Source organism: Nipponia nippon, unplaced genomic scaffold, assembly GCF_047370975.1.
Source record: "Nipponia nippon isolate SJK-2023a ecotype South Korea unplaced genomic scaffold, ASM4737097v1 scaffold_18, whole genome shotgun sequence".
NCBI classification, from domain to species: Eukaryota; Metazoa; Chordata; class Aves; order Pelecaniformes; family Threskiornithidae; genus Nipponia; species Nipponia nippon.
The window spans coordinates 3,472,970-3,486,409 of NW_028262334.1; the positions used below are offsets into that span (position 1 = coordinate 3,472,970).

The 13,440-nt window shown below is 43.0% G+C and overlaps 1 protein-coding gene across 13 annotated transcripts in view; it reads left to right on the forward strand.

Annotated features, from left to right (window-relative positions):
- Positions 1–13,440, forward strand: part of KDM2B (lysine demethylase 2B) — a 125,538-nt gene that overhangs the window by 70,862 nt on the left and 41,236 nt on the right. For all 13 annotated transcript variants that reach the window (XM_087754406.1, XM_087754403.1, XM_087754410.1 and 10 more), the window contains one exon: positions 5,235–5,689. In XM_087754406.1, the coding sequence (XP_087610532.1) occupies positions 5,235–5,689 (455 nt within the window). The remainder of the gene's footprint in view (positions 1–5,234; positions 5,690–13,440) is intronic.

Here is a 13,440-nt window from a genome sequence, read left to right on the forward strand (position 1 = left end):
CTAATCTTTAATATTCCTCCTGTGTTTTTTGTGTTGTGTTTTTTTTTTTTTTTTTTTTTTTTTTAATAATTTCCTTGACATAATTTGTTCTAAATGTCTACTTTCTACCTTTCCTTTTGGGTGCTAGAACTTGCTGGTTTTCACCCTTGAGCTGTGCTGCTTTCTTTTCTTATGTATCTTCTGATACAGTGGTCTTACGGGACCTCAGAAGCTAAGAAGCAACAGTTGATTATGAGTTGAGGAGAACATCCCCCAGAGAGAGCGTGGGATGCTGCCCATCGTCTCTGGGATTCACAAGTTGGTAGTTTTCATAGAATTGCTAGAGATCCTGTTCTCCTGCGTGAAAAAAAGGAGATTACTGTGGTGATAGAGAACACAGAAAACGGAGTTCATCAGCAATTGTATTTTAAGGATATCTTAGACGTTTCATACTATGTTTTCAATACATAGTATTTATTTGCTTTGACATGAAGGTTGCTAAATTCAGAGGGACTCTTTCAAGACGTTGCCTACTCGTGAAAATGTATTGCTGTGATTGTGTTGTGATACCTCTTTCCCAATAGTCATATGCTGGTATAGCAACTTACGTTGTTCTTTGTATTTCTGTTTTTTAAATGTCTCGACTTGCAAAACTTCAGACAGGAGGGAAAAAAAAAACCTCAGTGTAGGCAAGGCTAAATCCTTGAGTGCTCCCACTCCCTAAATAAAAATGTCTGCCCTTCTAAATGAGTTGGAAGATAATGACTGTGGCTTCCTTTCTCATTCTTCAGGCCCAGGATGAGTGTTCAGGCAGTTGCCTCCTAGTTAGTGTGTGAGACTGTAATTTTTCAGATCTCTTCCGCAGAAGGGCAAACACTCAGGGGAATGATGACATGACAGCAATCACAGGCTGCTGTAAAAGCACGCAATCTCTCTTTTTCTCTTTTTTTTTCTTTTCCTTGTCCCCCTCAACTGTGACATTTGTCCTACCGGCTGAAATCAGAAAGGACTCCTATTTGGGTTTCCTACTAGATTTCAACATGCACTGTTTTGGGATGGACATGTCTTCATTATTTTTACTCTTATAATGAATGAGTCTGTACTGGATGTTTTCAACCACGGTTGACCTTCAGTGAGATACGGATCTTGAGAGTGAGCTGACAAAGAGTAATTGGGAGAAGATACTGGGCTAGCAAAAATGCACTTTCTCTGTAGCTTGCAGCTTTTAAGGTTCCCATTGCTAAAATTTTAACAGGGTGGCTCTGACTGTGTATTAAGCCTGATGGATGAAGAAAATATGCCCTCTGGCATGGTGAAGGAGCCATGTGTCTTTTTTTCCTCCCTCTTCTCAGGGGTAGGATAGATTAGCTTATGATAGACAGGTACTGGGCTATATTGAGTGATTTCTGTGTGGGGTGCTCCATGCAGTGATACACTTCCAGTATGCTCAGGTTTTTTTCTGCTAATGAAAATGTCATTGCTGTCTTTAGCAGACCAAGAGCAAGTGCTGCTCCCAAGTCACAGTGTCAGGGTTTGGAGCTGGGAACGGCAAGGTAGATATTACACGCTGGACTGTTCTAAAGAGTTCAGAAAGATTTCATAATTATACCTCACCCCTCTCCCTTTCTTTCAAATTCTGTAATACAGCAAGTTGCCTTTCAGCAAGGAAAGAAACTGTGTGTAATTATGCTTCTTGTACAAGGGGATAACTGTGGGGAAAGTAAAGTGATTTGCCCAGAACCACAGGGAAGTGAACTACTATAGGAAAAAAAGGTATTTCTAGCTCTCTGTCCTGTGGTCAAGCCTGTGCTGCTCCTCCTCTTCACTGAGTTATATCAATGACTGGTTTGTATAAGCTGGTTTTATTTGCTTTGAGATGGAGAGGGGTGAAGGTCTTTTTGCACTAAGTCGTATGGGAGCCCAGACTGGATAACCACTCTGAAACTGGAGATCTAACCGGGTATTGGCTGGTGCATTGACTCAGAAGAAGAAACCATCATTGCGCTTAGCAAGAGCTCCTTTTCTGTGGAGGGACTTTATAAACCCAAAACCTCCAAGTCATTGGAACCCTGGTAATACAGCACTTAAAATGCACTTTTTGACAAAGTAAGCGCAGATTATGCTTATGTAGGGCCTCAGCTCACAGCATAGCAACTTTCACTCAGATACTATTTTCATTAGAATGAATAAATAAAAATCATGGCATGTTGCATTACAACAAAACACTTGAAAACACAAAACTGAACCCTCCTGACATTGACGTTTTCCTTCCGTTATTGATTCCTTTGGCTTTTTTTAATTAGCAGCAGTAGCAGACAGTTGTTGTCTTTTGAAAGCAGTTCACTCTTAATCTGATGGTGCAGCAGTACTGTAATCCCCTAGCGCTCCAGAACAGACTGATGCACTTCAGGTTAATAGCAAGCCCTGTCCCCAAAGGTAAAGTTAGGCAAGGCATCATGTAACTGCCAGGCTTGCAGAGAACAGGCCACAGGGTGCTTGTTTGGTGATGGTTCATTTTGAGGTTGGATTTGGATTATTTTTTGTCTGTCCAGACCCAGGTGTAGCCGGCATAGCAGGGCCTGGCTTGCGCAGACGGCCAGTGGCAGGGAAGCGGTGGCAGCTGGCAGAACGGAGTTGCTGGCCCCCCTCCCCGTGTGCTTGCCTCTGACGGGAATAGGCCCCCAGTATGCTGTGGTGTTCCACTCCTCTCTTGCCTTTTGTTTCCCTAGATTGGAGCAAGAGACAAAAAGTGGAGATCTCCCTTGAAGGCTGTTTTCTCTTAGCACCAGAGCATTCCTTGGAGTCAATTATTCACACCTCCACAACGTGATCTCCCTCTCTTTCTTTAGGCCTTATCTACACTCACAGTTTGCCTCAGTTATAGCATTAGTTCCTGTTCAGCAGAGCCACGGCATAGGAAGACAGAAACATAATTCTCTATGTGTGGATTTATACCAATTTCTGTTAATGATGCTGTACTGGTAGCATAGGGATGTGTATCTGCTTTCACCTCCTCCTGTTTTGTCACTGGCATCTTCTCCCGTCTAGACTGTGCTTTTGTGCTTCAGTCGATTGTGGAAGAGCTCACCAAGGCAGTGTGGCTTGGAGAAGGGGCTTCAGCCCTGGATCCAAGAGCCTGGATTCTGATTCCTGGTTTTGCCCTAGATTTGATGTGTGACAATGAGCAAATCGTGCTTTCTCCCAAGCATCTGTTTCCTCAGCTGTAAAATGGGAGAATGACATAAGCTGATTATATAGCCCTTTGAGGTGGGTAAGTGTGCTAGCTAGGGTGGACAAAGGAAAAAAACAGTGTTGAATGAAAGTTGGATAACCTAGTGGTTTTTAAATGTTCTGGTTAAGATATTTTCTAATCCTCTTTATTTTTGTAAGAGAAGCATGGGGGTGTATTAGCACAGACCAGAGAGGAGGAGCTGATTTCGGAGTGTTGCATGCCACCACCTCAGCACACAAAATAAGCTGTGCTGTACTTCTTCATGGTGAAGCTTTTTTGGAGGGATGCAGGGAGGGAGTTAGCCTGCGCTGTGGTCGGAGCTGGATTTGGCTGTGACCAGCCTTGCTGGGAGCTGGTATTTTTTGTGACTGCCATCTTTTCATAGGCATTTCAGCTTAAAGGTGCCTTTCAGGAGTAATTTTATGGCCATTTTGGTTCTGAGGAAAAATGCAAACATGACTGAAGGAGTAGACTGGACAGAGATGCTTGATTTTTGCAGACACTGTAGCAACAGCACATTTGCCCTGAGAAGTATAAAGTGGCCAACTCTTATCTCTTGGGCACTAACACACAGAGGCGCCCCTGGCCTTACAGAGTTTTTATTTGAAACTGCAAAGCTAAGCAGCTAGGCTGGCTGCCCTCGGAGAGCTGCTCTGCCACTGCCTGTTGCATCTTCGTTACCCAGCTGACAAGTAACACATATATTTTGCGAGAAGATGGTATAGAGTATGGAAGAGACAAGGAGCTTCTCTGTGATAAGGATGAATTTGCCAGCTTGGAACTGAGCTTCGGCGTTTGTTTTGAATCTCGCTGTTAAACAACCGGATGTTGAGCTTTTTCTTTAATGTCTATTTAATCCTTCCTTAAGCATGATTCACATTGTCCTAATCCAAAGCTACTGCATTGCAAAGCATGAAAGCTGTGAAAGGAACTCTTCATTAATTGTTCACTCACTTTTTCTGTATGACTTCTGTTTCCTTTGCAGAGTGTTCTTGTTTGCAGCTTGATCTCATACCCGTTTGAGCTACTATTAAAATTCACATTGACTTAACTGGGTGTTGCCAGTGTTAACTGTATTTTCCACAGAAATTCCTGCTGTTGCTAGCCTGCATTCAATGTTGTTCACTTAGTAAAGGAAATTGTGTCTAATAAATAAGAAAAGATGTGTGCTTTAGGGAACCTTGGCCACTAGTCTGCTACATTGCTTTCACTGCTTGATTGCATGGAGTTGGGTAACAGTTGGGATTTTTAGGGGTAAACTTAGTATAAAACTAACATTAATAGTTCTTTAGACTCAGAAACTTGCCTTTAAATTTTCCTGAGAAGTACCTAGGATGTATCAGGGACAGCATTAAGAAAAACACTATGGTGTAACTCTCTGACAGTGCTTGCATTTCTCAGTGTGTTTAGGCTTCTTGTCTGTAAAATAAGCATAATTGTAATCCTCTGTCTCAGAAGAGCAATGGGTATTCATGCAGTAACAACTGGGGGTTCTTGTTTTACCAACAGTTGCTTGCAAAGAGGAAAAGTATTGAGAAGTTGATTTTGTGCTGTGCAAAGTTCCTAGAAGAATGATGATGTACAGCATTTTAACGTGCTTTCTCCCATCATTTTTCCCCTCCTCTTTCTGTGCTAACTCTCCTCTTAAAGCTGTAAGGCTGCTGAATCTGGTCTCTTGGATTTGTGGGAAAATTAATTGTGTGTGACTTAAGAGCTCTGCCTACTCTTAATTGAAGGCATAGAGAACTGAAGCTTTGAAGAAAGCATAATTTTTCCCTAAATGTTTCCCAGTCATTTGAACTGAGTAGATGTTAATGAAAACCAGCATTAAAACAAACAAACACACACACACATACACCCCCCAAAATAAAAATCAGCTGAATAGAGCCCATTCCTGTCACATACTTACTAGGCATTATCCAGTGCCCTTCTAAATAGGCAACGCCTAGCCCCAGTGGTAGAGAAGCATTTACGCTACGAATTACATCGGGTAAAATTTCAGCATTCTTTTTCTAACTTTCAGATGCAAAAAGAAAACACAGCACAGACAGCTATTCATCAGATTCGTGGTTAGACATGGATGAAGAATCTTGTGATGCCCATATCCAGGAGGAGAAGGATGACAGCTTGGATAAGAACTCCAAATCCTTGGTGGATGGCTCTTCCTCACCCAACAGCACACACTCAGAAGGGAAGGAGGGTGCAGGAAGAAAACAAAAAGCCACAGTAATGAGATACCTAAAAAGAACTTTGTCTAATGAGTCAGACGACAGCGTAAAATCGACGACCCCCACGGACTATCCCAAAACACCAACGGGGTCTCCAGCTACAGAAGTTTCAACCAAATGGACTCACCTCACAGAATTTGAACTGAAGGGTTTAAAAGCCCTGGTGGAAAAGCTTGAATCTCTCCCAGAGAACAAGAAGTGTGTTCCAGAAGGCATCGAAGATCCGCAGGCTCTCCTAGAGGACATGAAGGTGGGTGTGATAGCTTGCTGATCCACACAAACTGTATTCTGTGGGCATAGAAGACATCAGGAGATCAGAAAACAAAGTTCTGCAGCAGAGGGATGGCAGCTTGTGTGTAGTGACCAGCTCCTGTCAGCCTGCTGTGCTGCAGAGAGGGAAATTATGCCTCTAAGAAAAGCCATCTCTGCTCTGGGGAGATGGCTGTTTGCAGTCTGATTTAATTGATGCAGTCCTTTCTGACTGTCGCAGCAGCGGCCAAAAGTTTAGATCATCTCATAGTTCAGCACTTGTTATGTCCCATGTGTAAATATTATACCTCAAAAACTCTGTTTATATTTATACTCTTAATCTGCCCTTTTTTGTCTAGTGTTTTTCTGGAGTGTATCTGATTAACTGACATACAACATGTAAATACTTCATTGTAATTCAGAAGATATATTGTCTGACATTTTCAGTTGCTTTTTTTTCTTTCACCTTTTTCATTTTCTTTTCCTCCATTGCCCTCTATAGGTTGATAATTATTCTCCACTGGTACAATATACTGTTTTTGGAGATGGTGTGAGGAGTGAATGCTCACTAGTGACAGAACTTCTCTTTAGATTTTTAGTATACTGGAAGTGGTACCCCATCTGACTTGGGGATAAATTCCTCCTGAAGACCAGCATGGTCTTGCTGCTTCTAGTCCCAGCCCTGCCTCTGATCTGTGACATCCCTTTGGACTACGTGGTTAGCTTTTCTGTGTCTTGTTTTCACATTGGATAAAATAGGCTGGGTGTTTTTTGGTTTTATTTTTGTTTGGTTTTTTTTTTTTTTTAACAAAGCTGAGAGCAGCATACTCTTGTAATTTTGGTGGGACTTGTCAAATAAGGCTAAAATTATCAGCCTGTCCTCTGCAGAGGTCCAGTATCATGGCAATTTGGCCTGATTTGGAATTACGAGTATTGATTCTCGGTCTCGTGTTTGGACTGCCAGTTTTGTGCTGTTTCTGTGTACAGTATGGTTCTTCAGCTACGTATGTTCTATACACAAGAGCTATGTAAGCCATAATCTGAGGGAAAAAATACGTGTTTATATGGTAGAAGGGGAGCCTGTACTCTTTTAGTGCAAGTGCTGTAACAGCTGCTTAGAAAAGGCTTCAAAGCCAGTTAAAGAGGGCTGAACATACACAGTGTGCAGTGGAACCATATTACACAATCTTGGAGCCTGGAAGTGTGATACACGGCACTCATTTTGGTAAACCACAAGAGCTCAGAAAGTTTCTTCTTGCAAAATCAGGCACTTTGTATATGAAAGTGGATGCACGTGCCCAAAGTCATGGCTGTAGATTCACTGGCTTGCTTTGTGATCGGTCATCTTCTAATCAGAAATCAAAATGAAGCTTCAAGACCAGGAGCTGAATTTGTGGTGAAGGAGAGAGAATGGTAGCATCACTTTTCTGAGCTTGATGCACAGACTAAGTTTCCTTAAAAATAAGCTGCCCCTTCTTGAAATCCCAGAAAGGGGTACAACACGTAATAAATGGTGCATATGTTCAGAATATGATCATGCATGCTCTTTTGATGACATACTCCAATGCACTGTGAGACATCTTACTGGAACACGGCAAGATACCATATGTGAATCTGGTTTAAAACACCATGTAGGAGTATATCCCTCCTTATTCCTCTTCAGAGGAGTGGATTCACTAGCTACAGAGATGGAGAACTGCACACGGACATTTAAGAAAAAGGCCCAAGTTGTGCCCTTTTTGGTGATATTGTGCTTTAACTGGTATTAAATGGGCATCAGCCACTTTACTTTGTGCATCTTGCAGAGTTGCAGTCTTGATGTTCCGTCTCCTTTGATAACTGCCTGCTTCTAAACTTTCTCTCCTTGCCAGCACACACTGTAACCATCAGGATGTAGCCCAACATCTGGATATTTATGGTTCCCTGCTGGTTACAGAGCCCATGACCACATCTAAACATCATGCATGCTGCCGAATTGTTTTCTCTGGAATCACCTCTGTATGTTTGGCGAGCCTGTGACTGATTAGTCAGAGTAAGACCTTTTAAAAGGATGTTAACTCAAACATTTTCTTGAACAGTGTCTAAAGAACTGTTAAAGAACTTTCTTACTCATCTTTTTTACGATATTGGCCCACATATAAGGCAGCCCTCAATTTTCAGAGAATGGGAGTCAGTATAGCATAGTAAATTAATTAAACCCCATATAGTCTGCTTCCTCCGTAACTCCCTACGGTTGCATAATCCGCTTGCTAGGTGCTCCGAAGGACTCGGGGCAGTTAGGGGGAGTTGCGCTCACATCAGTGGTTGCTTGAGTACGCTTCCCCTCAAGTCAGGAGTGGAGCCCAGGACTCCCAACGCAGGCCTTCCCTTTGCCCATCAGCAACATGTCTGAGGCAGCCACTGACCAGCGGTATCACCTTCCCATCTAGCGTTGGGACCCTGGACAACAACCCGTTACTCCTTTCTGATGCTGTGTTCGTTGATAGGGTAGAGGCAGTGGAGCCAAAGCCTCCTATCTCCTTGTAACCCATGTTGTACCAAAGTACGAAGTTTGTTTTATTCAGTTTGGCTTCAAAAAAAAAAAAAAAATCAGAAACAAGCGTATCGGTAAACGTTTAGGGCTTCCGCCCTCAAAGAATAGAGCGTGCTGCTGGAAAAGTTGCCAAGTGACTGATTTCAGCCCCTTGAGCATACATCTAGCATAATGGTCCTTGCAGGAGTCCTGTGTTGCTTGGTGTGCAGAATGCAGCTGTTCAGTATTTTGTTCCGTCCTTGCTCCTCAGTGTGCGTTAGGTACGTCATGCTGTTCAGAACCTTGGCTGCACATGGTGATATGAATGTTCCCTTGGGGCTCCCAGTGATACTCATCACTACCGTAGCCATGCGCTTCACAAGCGGTAGTTGATGAGCTGTTGTTATCTCTGGTTCACAGGTAGGGAGCTAAGGTGCAAAGACATTAAGACAAAAGTGACCATAATTTTGGATACTGATTTTTACATGCCACGGATGCGATTGTCAGAAAAGTTAGCATTATTTAAGAACGATATGTGCAAACGATAACTTTAATGGTATTGAAACTGCAATTGCTTAACATTTCTGCAGAGCAGAAGTTCTGATCTTTAGCATCCAGATCCCAAGCTAGGTGTGAGGAAGAGTAGGAACATACAATTCAGGACTGCCTGTGGAAACTGGATTTAAAAAATTTGCCCTGTGTCACACAGAGACATAATGGCAGAAGAAGAAATACAGTCTGTTTTTCCAGAATGGTATTTATCTCCTCGACCACTAAATCATATTCCTTCTTACTTTGCTACTAGTTTTCCAGCTTGTACAGAAAATAATGTGGGGATTTTGCTGATAGTGTTAGCAATAGAGTGAGCAGAAGCCTGGCACCTTTACCTCACCCTGATGAATATCCAGAGCACCAGTCATCTGTGTGACTGAATGGAGGCAGAAATCCTGCAGAAGCGGCTGTGCAGATCGTATGTGCTGTGACTGTATTTGGCTGTATTCACAAGGTTTATTTCATGGGCAACCTGACTTTTGGGCATGCGATGTCTTAATAATACAGCCTTTAAAAAGTACCCTCTTAGTGCACCCATTTGAATTTTATTTTTAACAAATGCATAGCAAGAACATGCTCTGACAGAAAGTCTGAAAGCTCTTGCTCTGCTTGGAAAGTCTTAAAGAAGTTTCTTCCTGAAGGAAATAAAACCATGTTTATTGTAGCAGTTTTATTTCTTAATGAAATACACTCAGGAACTTTCCTGTATGACATTCACGTCTGTCTTTGTGCTTCAGTAAGATAATTAATGTTTTCAGAAAACAGGATATGGGTAGTTAAAACTGGAGAAAGGAAACCATGTTATTTAGTGATGTGAAGTTTCACAGAACAAATTTGGCTAACTTGCAGAGAATCTGTGCTTTCCCATCTGAGCAAGACTACAGTAAAGGATGGGAGACTGAATTACCGCTCTGAGTGGTAAATACAACTACAGCTATACACAGCTATTTAATGTCAAGTAGGTGAGACTCTCTGAAGTAAAGTAATTTATTTTCCTTATGAGAAGGGAGACTGAAAACTAAACTAAGCCTGTGTAAATTCCTTACACGTCATCTAAGCTCCTAACTAACTGCGACTATCTAGTGGGGACACGGCAATCCAGAATTGCCAGGCTAATGCCTCTGCAGATTGAGAACCCATTTATCACCATGATCGATGGAGTGCAGCAGCACAAGGGAGGCTTATTTGCAGAGCACAACACGGGCCTCGCTTGGGGAGCGGGTTAGTTCTTCCCTCGGCTCAAACAAGGAATTAAATTCTTGTCGGCTGCAGCTCTGCTGTATGGACACTGTATCACACGAGACCTGTGTTCACCACCAAAGGAGCTTCTCGGAGGCCTCCAAACAGCGATTACTGACAGCAGCATTCACTCCATAGCAGATGGCATCTGAACAGTCGGCCAAGGAGATGGAATACTCTCTGTATCCAAATGTCTGCAGCTGGGCTCCGAGAGCTGTATGTACAGCAAACGTGAAGGGAAATTGTTGTACAGATAAACATACCCTCCCTGAGAGCGCTCAGCTGACCCGAGCTGCAGAAGGACAGAAGGCTTGGCAGTGTAGCTGTTGGCAGGGTGAGCAGCCAGACACCACAGCCATTACCCCCACACCCTTGCTGTTGGTGTTACTGTTGGAGGCACACGCAGCCTGCAGTCATACCTTGTTTTCCATATACACGTGCCCTGAGATGAATATGAAACAGTGCAACAACTCCAGCAATTTGAAAACTAAGTAGCAGCTGAACTGTTAGAAAAGTACCTACACTGATGAGGAAGAGAAGGAGGAAAAAAATCACTGAGAAGTAATTTTACTTAGATGGTGGCCTTGGGGATTGGAAGAGTTTCATTGTGTGGCTCCTCTACTTCATATTTAGCTACCAAATAGTATGCCAGTCTACTAAAGATGTGATTGGGGTGGACTTGTGCATGAAGAAGAGAGTAGAGAGATAACCATCTTACTCCTTGGTGTAGTTTGCATCCCACATCACAGGACAGGTAAAGCTGAGCGGACCTTTGATTGTGACAGTCTGCGTCCCACATTAAACACTCTGCCAATGATACTTGCCTGTATGCAGCCTCTGATTTCAGCACACGTTTCTGTTCTGTTACCAGCAGGATGGTAGTTCCTTTGCTGCTGTTGGGGAAAGAGGATTGTGAGATCTGCTTCGTAATAATGCCACAGACCTTCCCCACTTCAAAGCAAAAATGCTGCTCTTCTTCAGGAGGGACTGTGGAAGTCCATTAGGGCAGAAGAAATCAGTTTGAAGAAGAGAGTTTGTCAAATATCCGCAACTCCTTGGCAGCAGGAGAAGATTCTTGTGCAAGACAGATGATATCTACTGAAATATGTTCTTACTTTTTCCTTGCCAAGAAATCTTACCCCCTTCTCATTCTGATGACAGGAAAAAACCTCCCTCTACTGAATGCATTTCAGGGGAGTCATTCCTTGCTGTGCTTTTGAAATTAATGGCTAAGCTGAATCCTTACATACTTAATCAGTTTCTTTCCTTCATACCTGCTGTTGTCACCACAGCCTTCAAATGTAATGAATCAGGCAGCCTTGTGCTGGATGAGCATCACGTTGTTTGTCTAACCGGAGCCCCATGGCTTTTTTTTTTTTTTTTTTTTTTTGAGCAGGTGAACAAAAGTCTGCCTCCTCCAGCCTGTCGTGTGCTGACATTTGACCCTAGTCAGTGCAAATCTGGCTTGGTTATGGTTCTGCTGCTCAGACATCCATTGTTTTCAGCTGGCTGAGATGATAAACTGCCATAGTTTTAAATTTCTTCTTGGGTAATATTTTCACGTGATACATATGATAACAAGAAACCTTCGTTATCCTGCCAAGTTCTTGGAATATACTTTGCTTTCTATTGAACTTGGAGTCTCTGATAGTCGTTAGTGGAAATGTTAAGGTTTTCTGTCTTACAAGCTTTCAAATCTAAGAGTAGCAAAGTAAAGAGGGATTAATTTGTTCTTTGTTTATATGGCTCTCAAGCTGCTGCCTTGTTCTGGAGAATTTTGGCTTTGCTATGAGAATACAAAAGACCTCTCCATTTTTAGAATTGAAAACTAACTTTCAGAATGTGGTCCCAGTTTGGCTAATGCAGTGATCGCTGTTTCAAAATAAAAAGGACATGAGAAAAGAGGTGCTCGCTTAACCTCAGCTCAGCCAAGAGTTAATTTGCCAATGACTAGTCCGTATGTAAAAGCTGTTAGCCCTTTCACTCGAGAGTATTCAGCGGAAGGTATGCTACAGGCTCCACATCAGAGTCAGGCTGGGGCAAGCTGGGTTTTACTCCTAACCAGCCAGGCTGTGCCTGTGCAAGCTCCTGAGCCCAGCCAGGCTGACGAAACTGGGCTTGTACTGGTATTGCTTATTTTGGTCATTGGCACTGCTTTCGGACTAACCAGTATCAAGAACAGCTTTACTGGTATGATCGTATCTGAAGAAGCGGCGCTGTGCTGGTGCTGTAGTGTCTATTAGTAAAGCATCTCTCATTTAAGCACAGGCTGGGGAACTGAGCTGAATCCGGCAGGTTGCCTGAGCTCCAGGGAGAGAAAGGCAGCCCCAGGGACGCTCGTCCAAACTAGTTCAGATGCTAGCCTGCCTGCCCGGGCTCTTGGGGCCTGGAATATGCCATCGTACTCCCGGCTTTAGCTGGATGATTACAGATGAATTCCAAGTGCACTTCCTATTAAAACAATTACTGTATTTTAAGCTCTTGTACAGCGTGTGAAATTTCTAATTACTAAAGCTCTGCACTGGGGACTGAGAGAGCCTGGTGCCTATTGTTGTCTAATTAAGCTTTTTTCAAGAAGTCGGTATACTTGGGAGCAACAATGTTGAACTTAATTGTTTAGGGTTATCTCCTAAATTCTATTACAAGGTAATTTCCAACCTGCAGTTCTTGTTAGTTTTATTGGAGTGTTTTTTCCTCCTTAACCTGTTAGTGCTTATTTGAGCTTCAGTTTTCGGCAGTGCAGCAGAATCCTCCTTCCGACTCGTTTTTTGTTTTCATTTGTTGTCTTTTTCAGCTACCTGAACTCCCAATGAAGAGCTTTGTAGCTAGGTTAGTAAGTACATAGAGAGCGAAGGGAAGCGAGCGTGGACTATTCCCCACTGGGCAATTGAGTACACTTAGAAAGAGTGTAACTTCCCCACCTCTGTGTTGAGTTATATGGTCATGGGAGTGATTCACAGCGGTAGAAGCTGTGTAAGCCAGCACAACCCACTCATGAGATTTCTAGGACAGTGCATCAAAGCAAAAGGATTTGGTGGGGGTGGAAGGGAGGGGAGACCAACCTTTTTCCTTAATATGGTACTATCCAGAGTCAGATCCTTTCCTAGTAAACACTCAAGAACCTGAATGCCTTACCTGATCACATAAAGTGAACTAGAGTACAGCAGCTCTGGCCTGCCCATCAGTGTGGAAGGAAGGCCAATGGAAATGACGGTGCTCTTGAATTGACATGTGTGTAAAGATGAAAAGTTTCAGTGCACGCTTCTGTATGTTCAGGCATCTGAGGATTGCTCTAAACTGCACGCTTGATGCCCTGTGACTGCAGAAATAATGGTGGCAGAGCCGTGATGCTTCCAGGGTCCTTTGTAGACTTGATTAGGAGAGAAGGTGTTGGTTGTGGTGACTGGTGGGGGTCGTTTGGGATTTAGTGAGCTGGAGTTTAAAGGGAG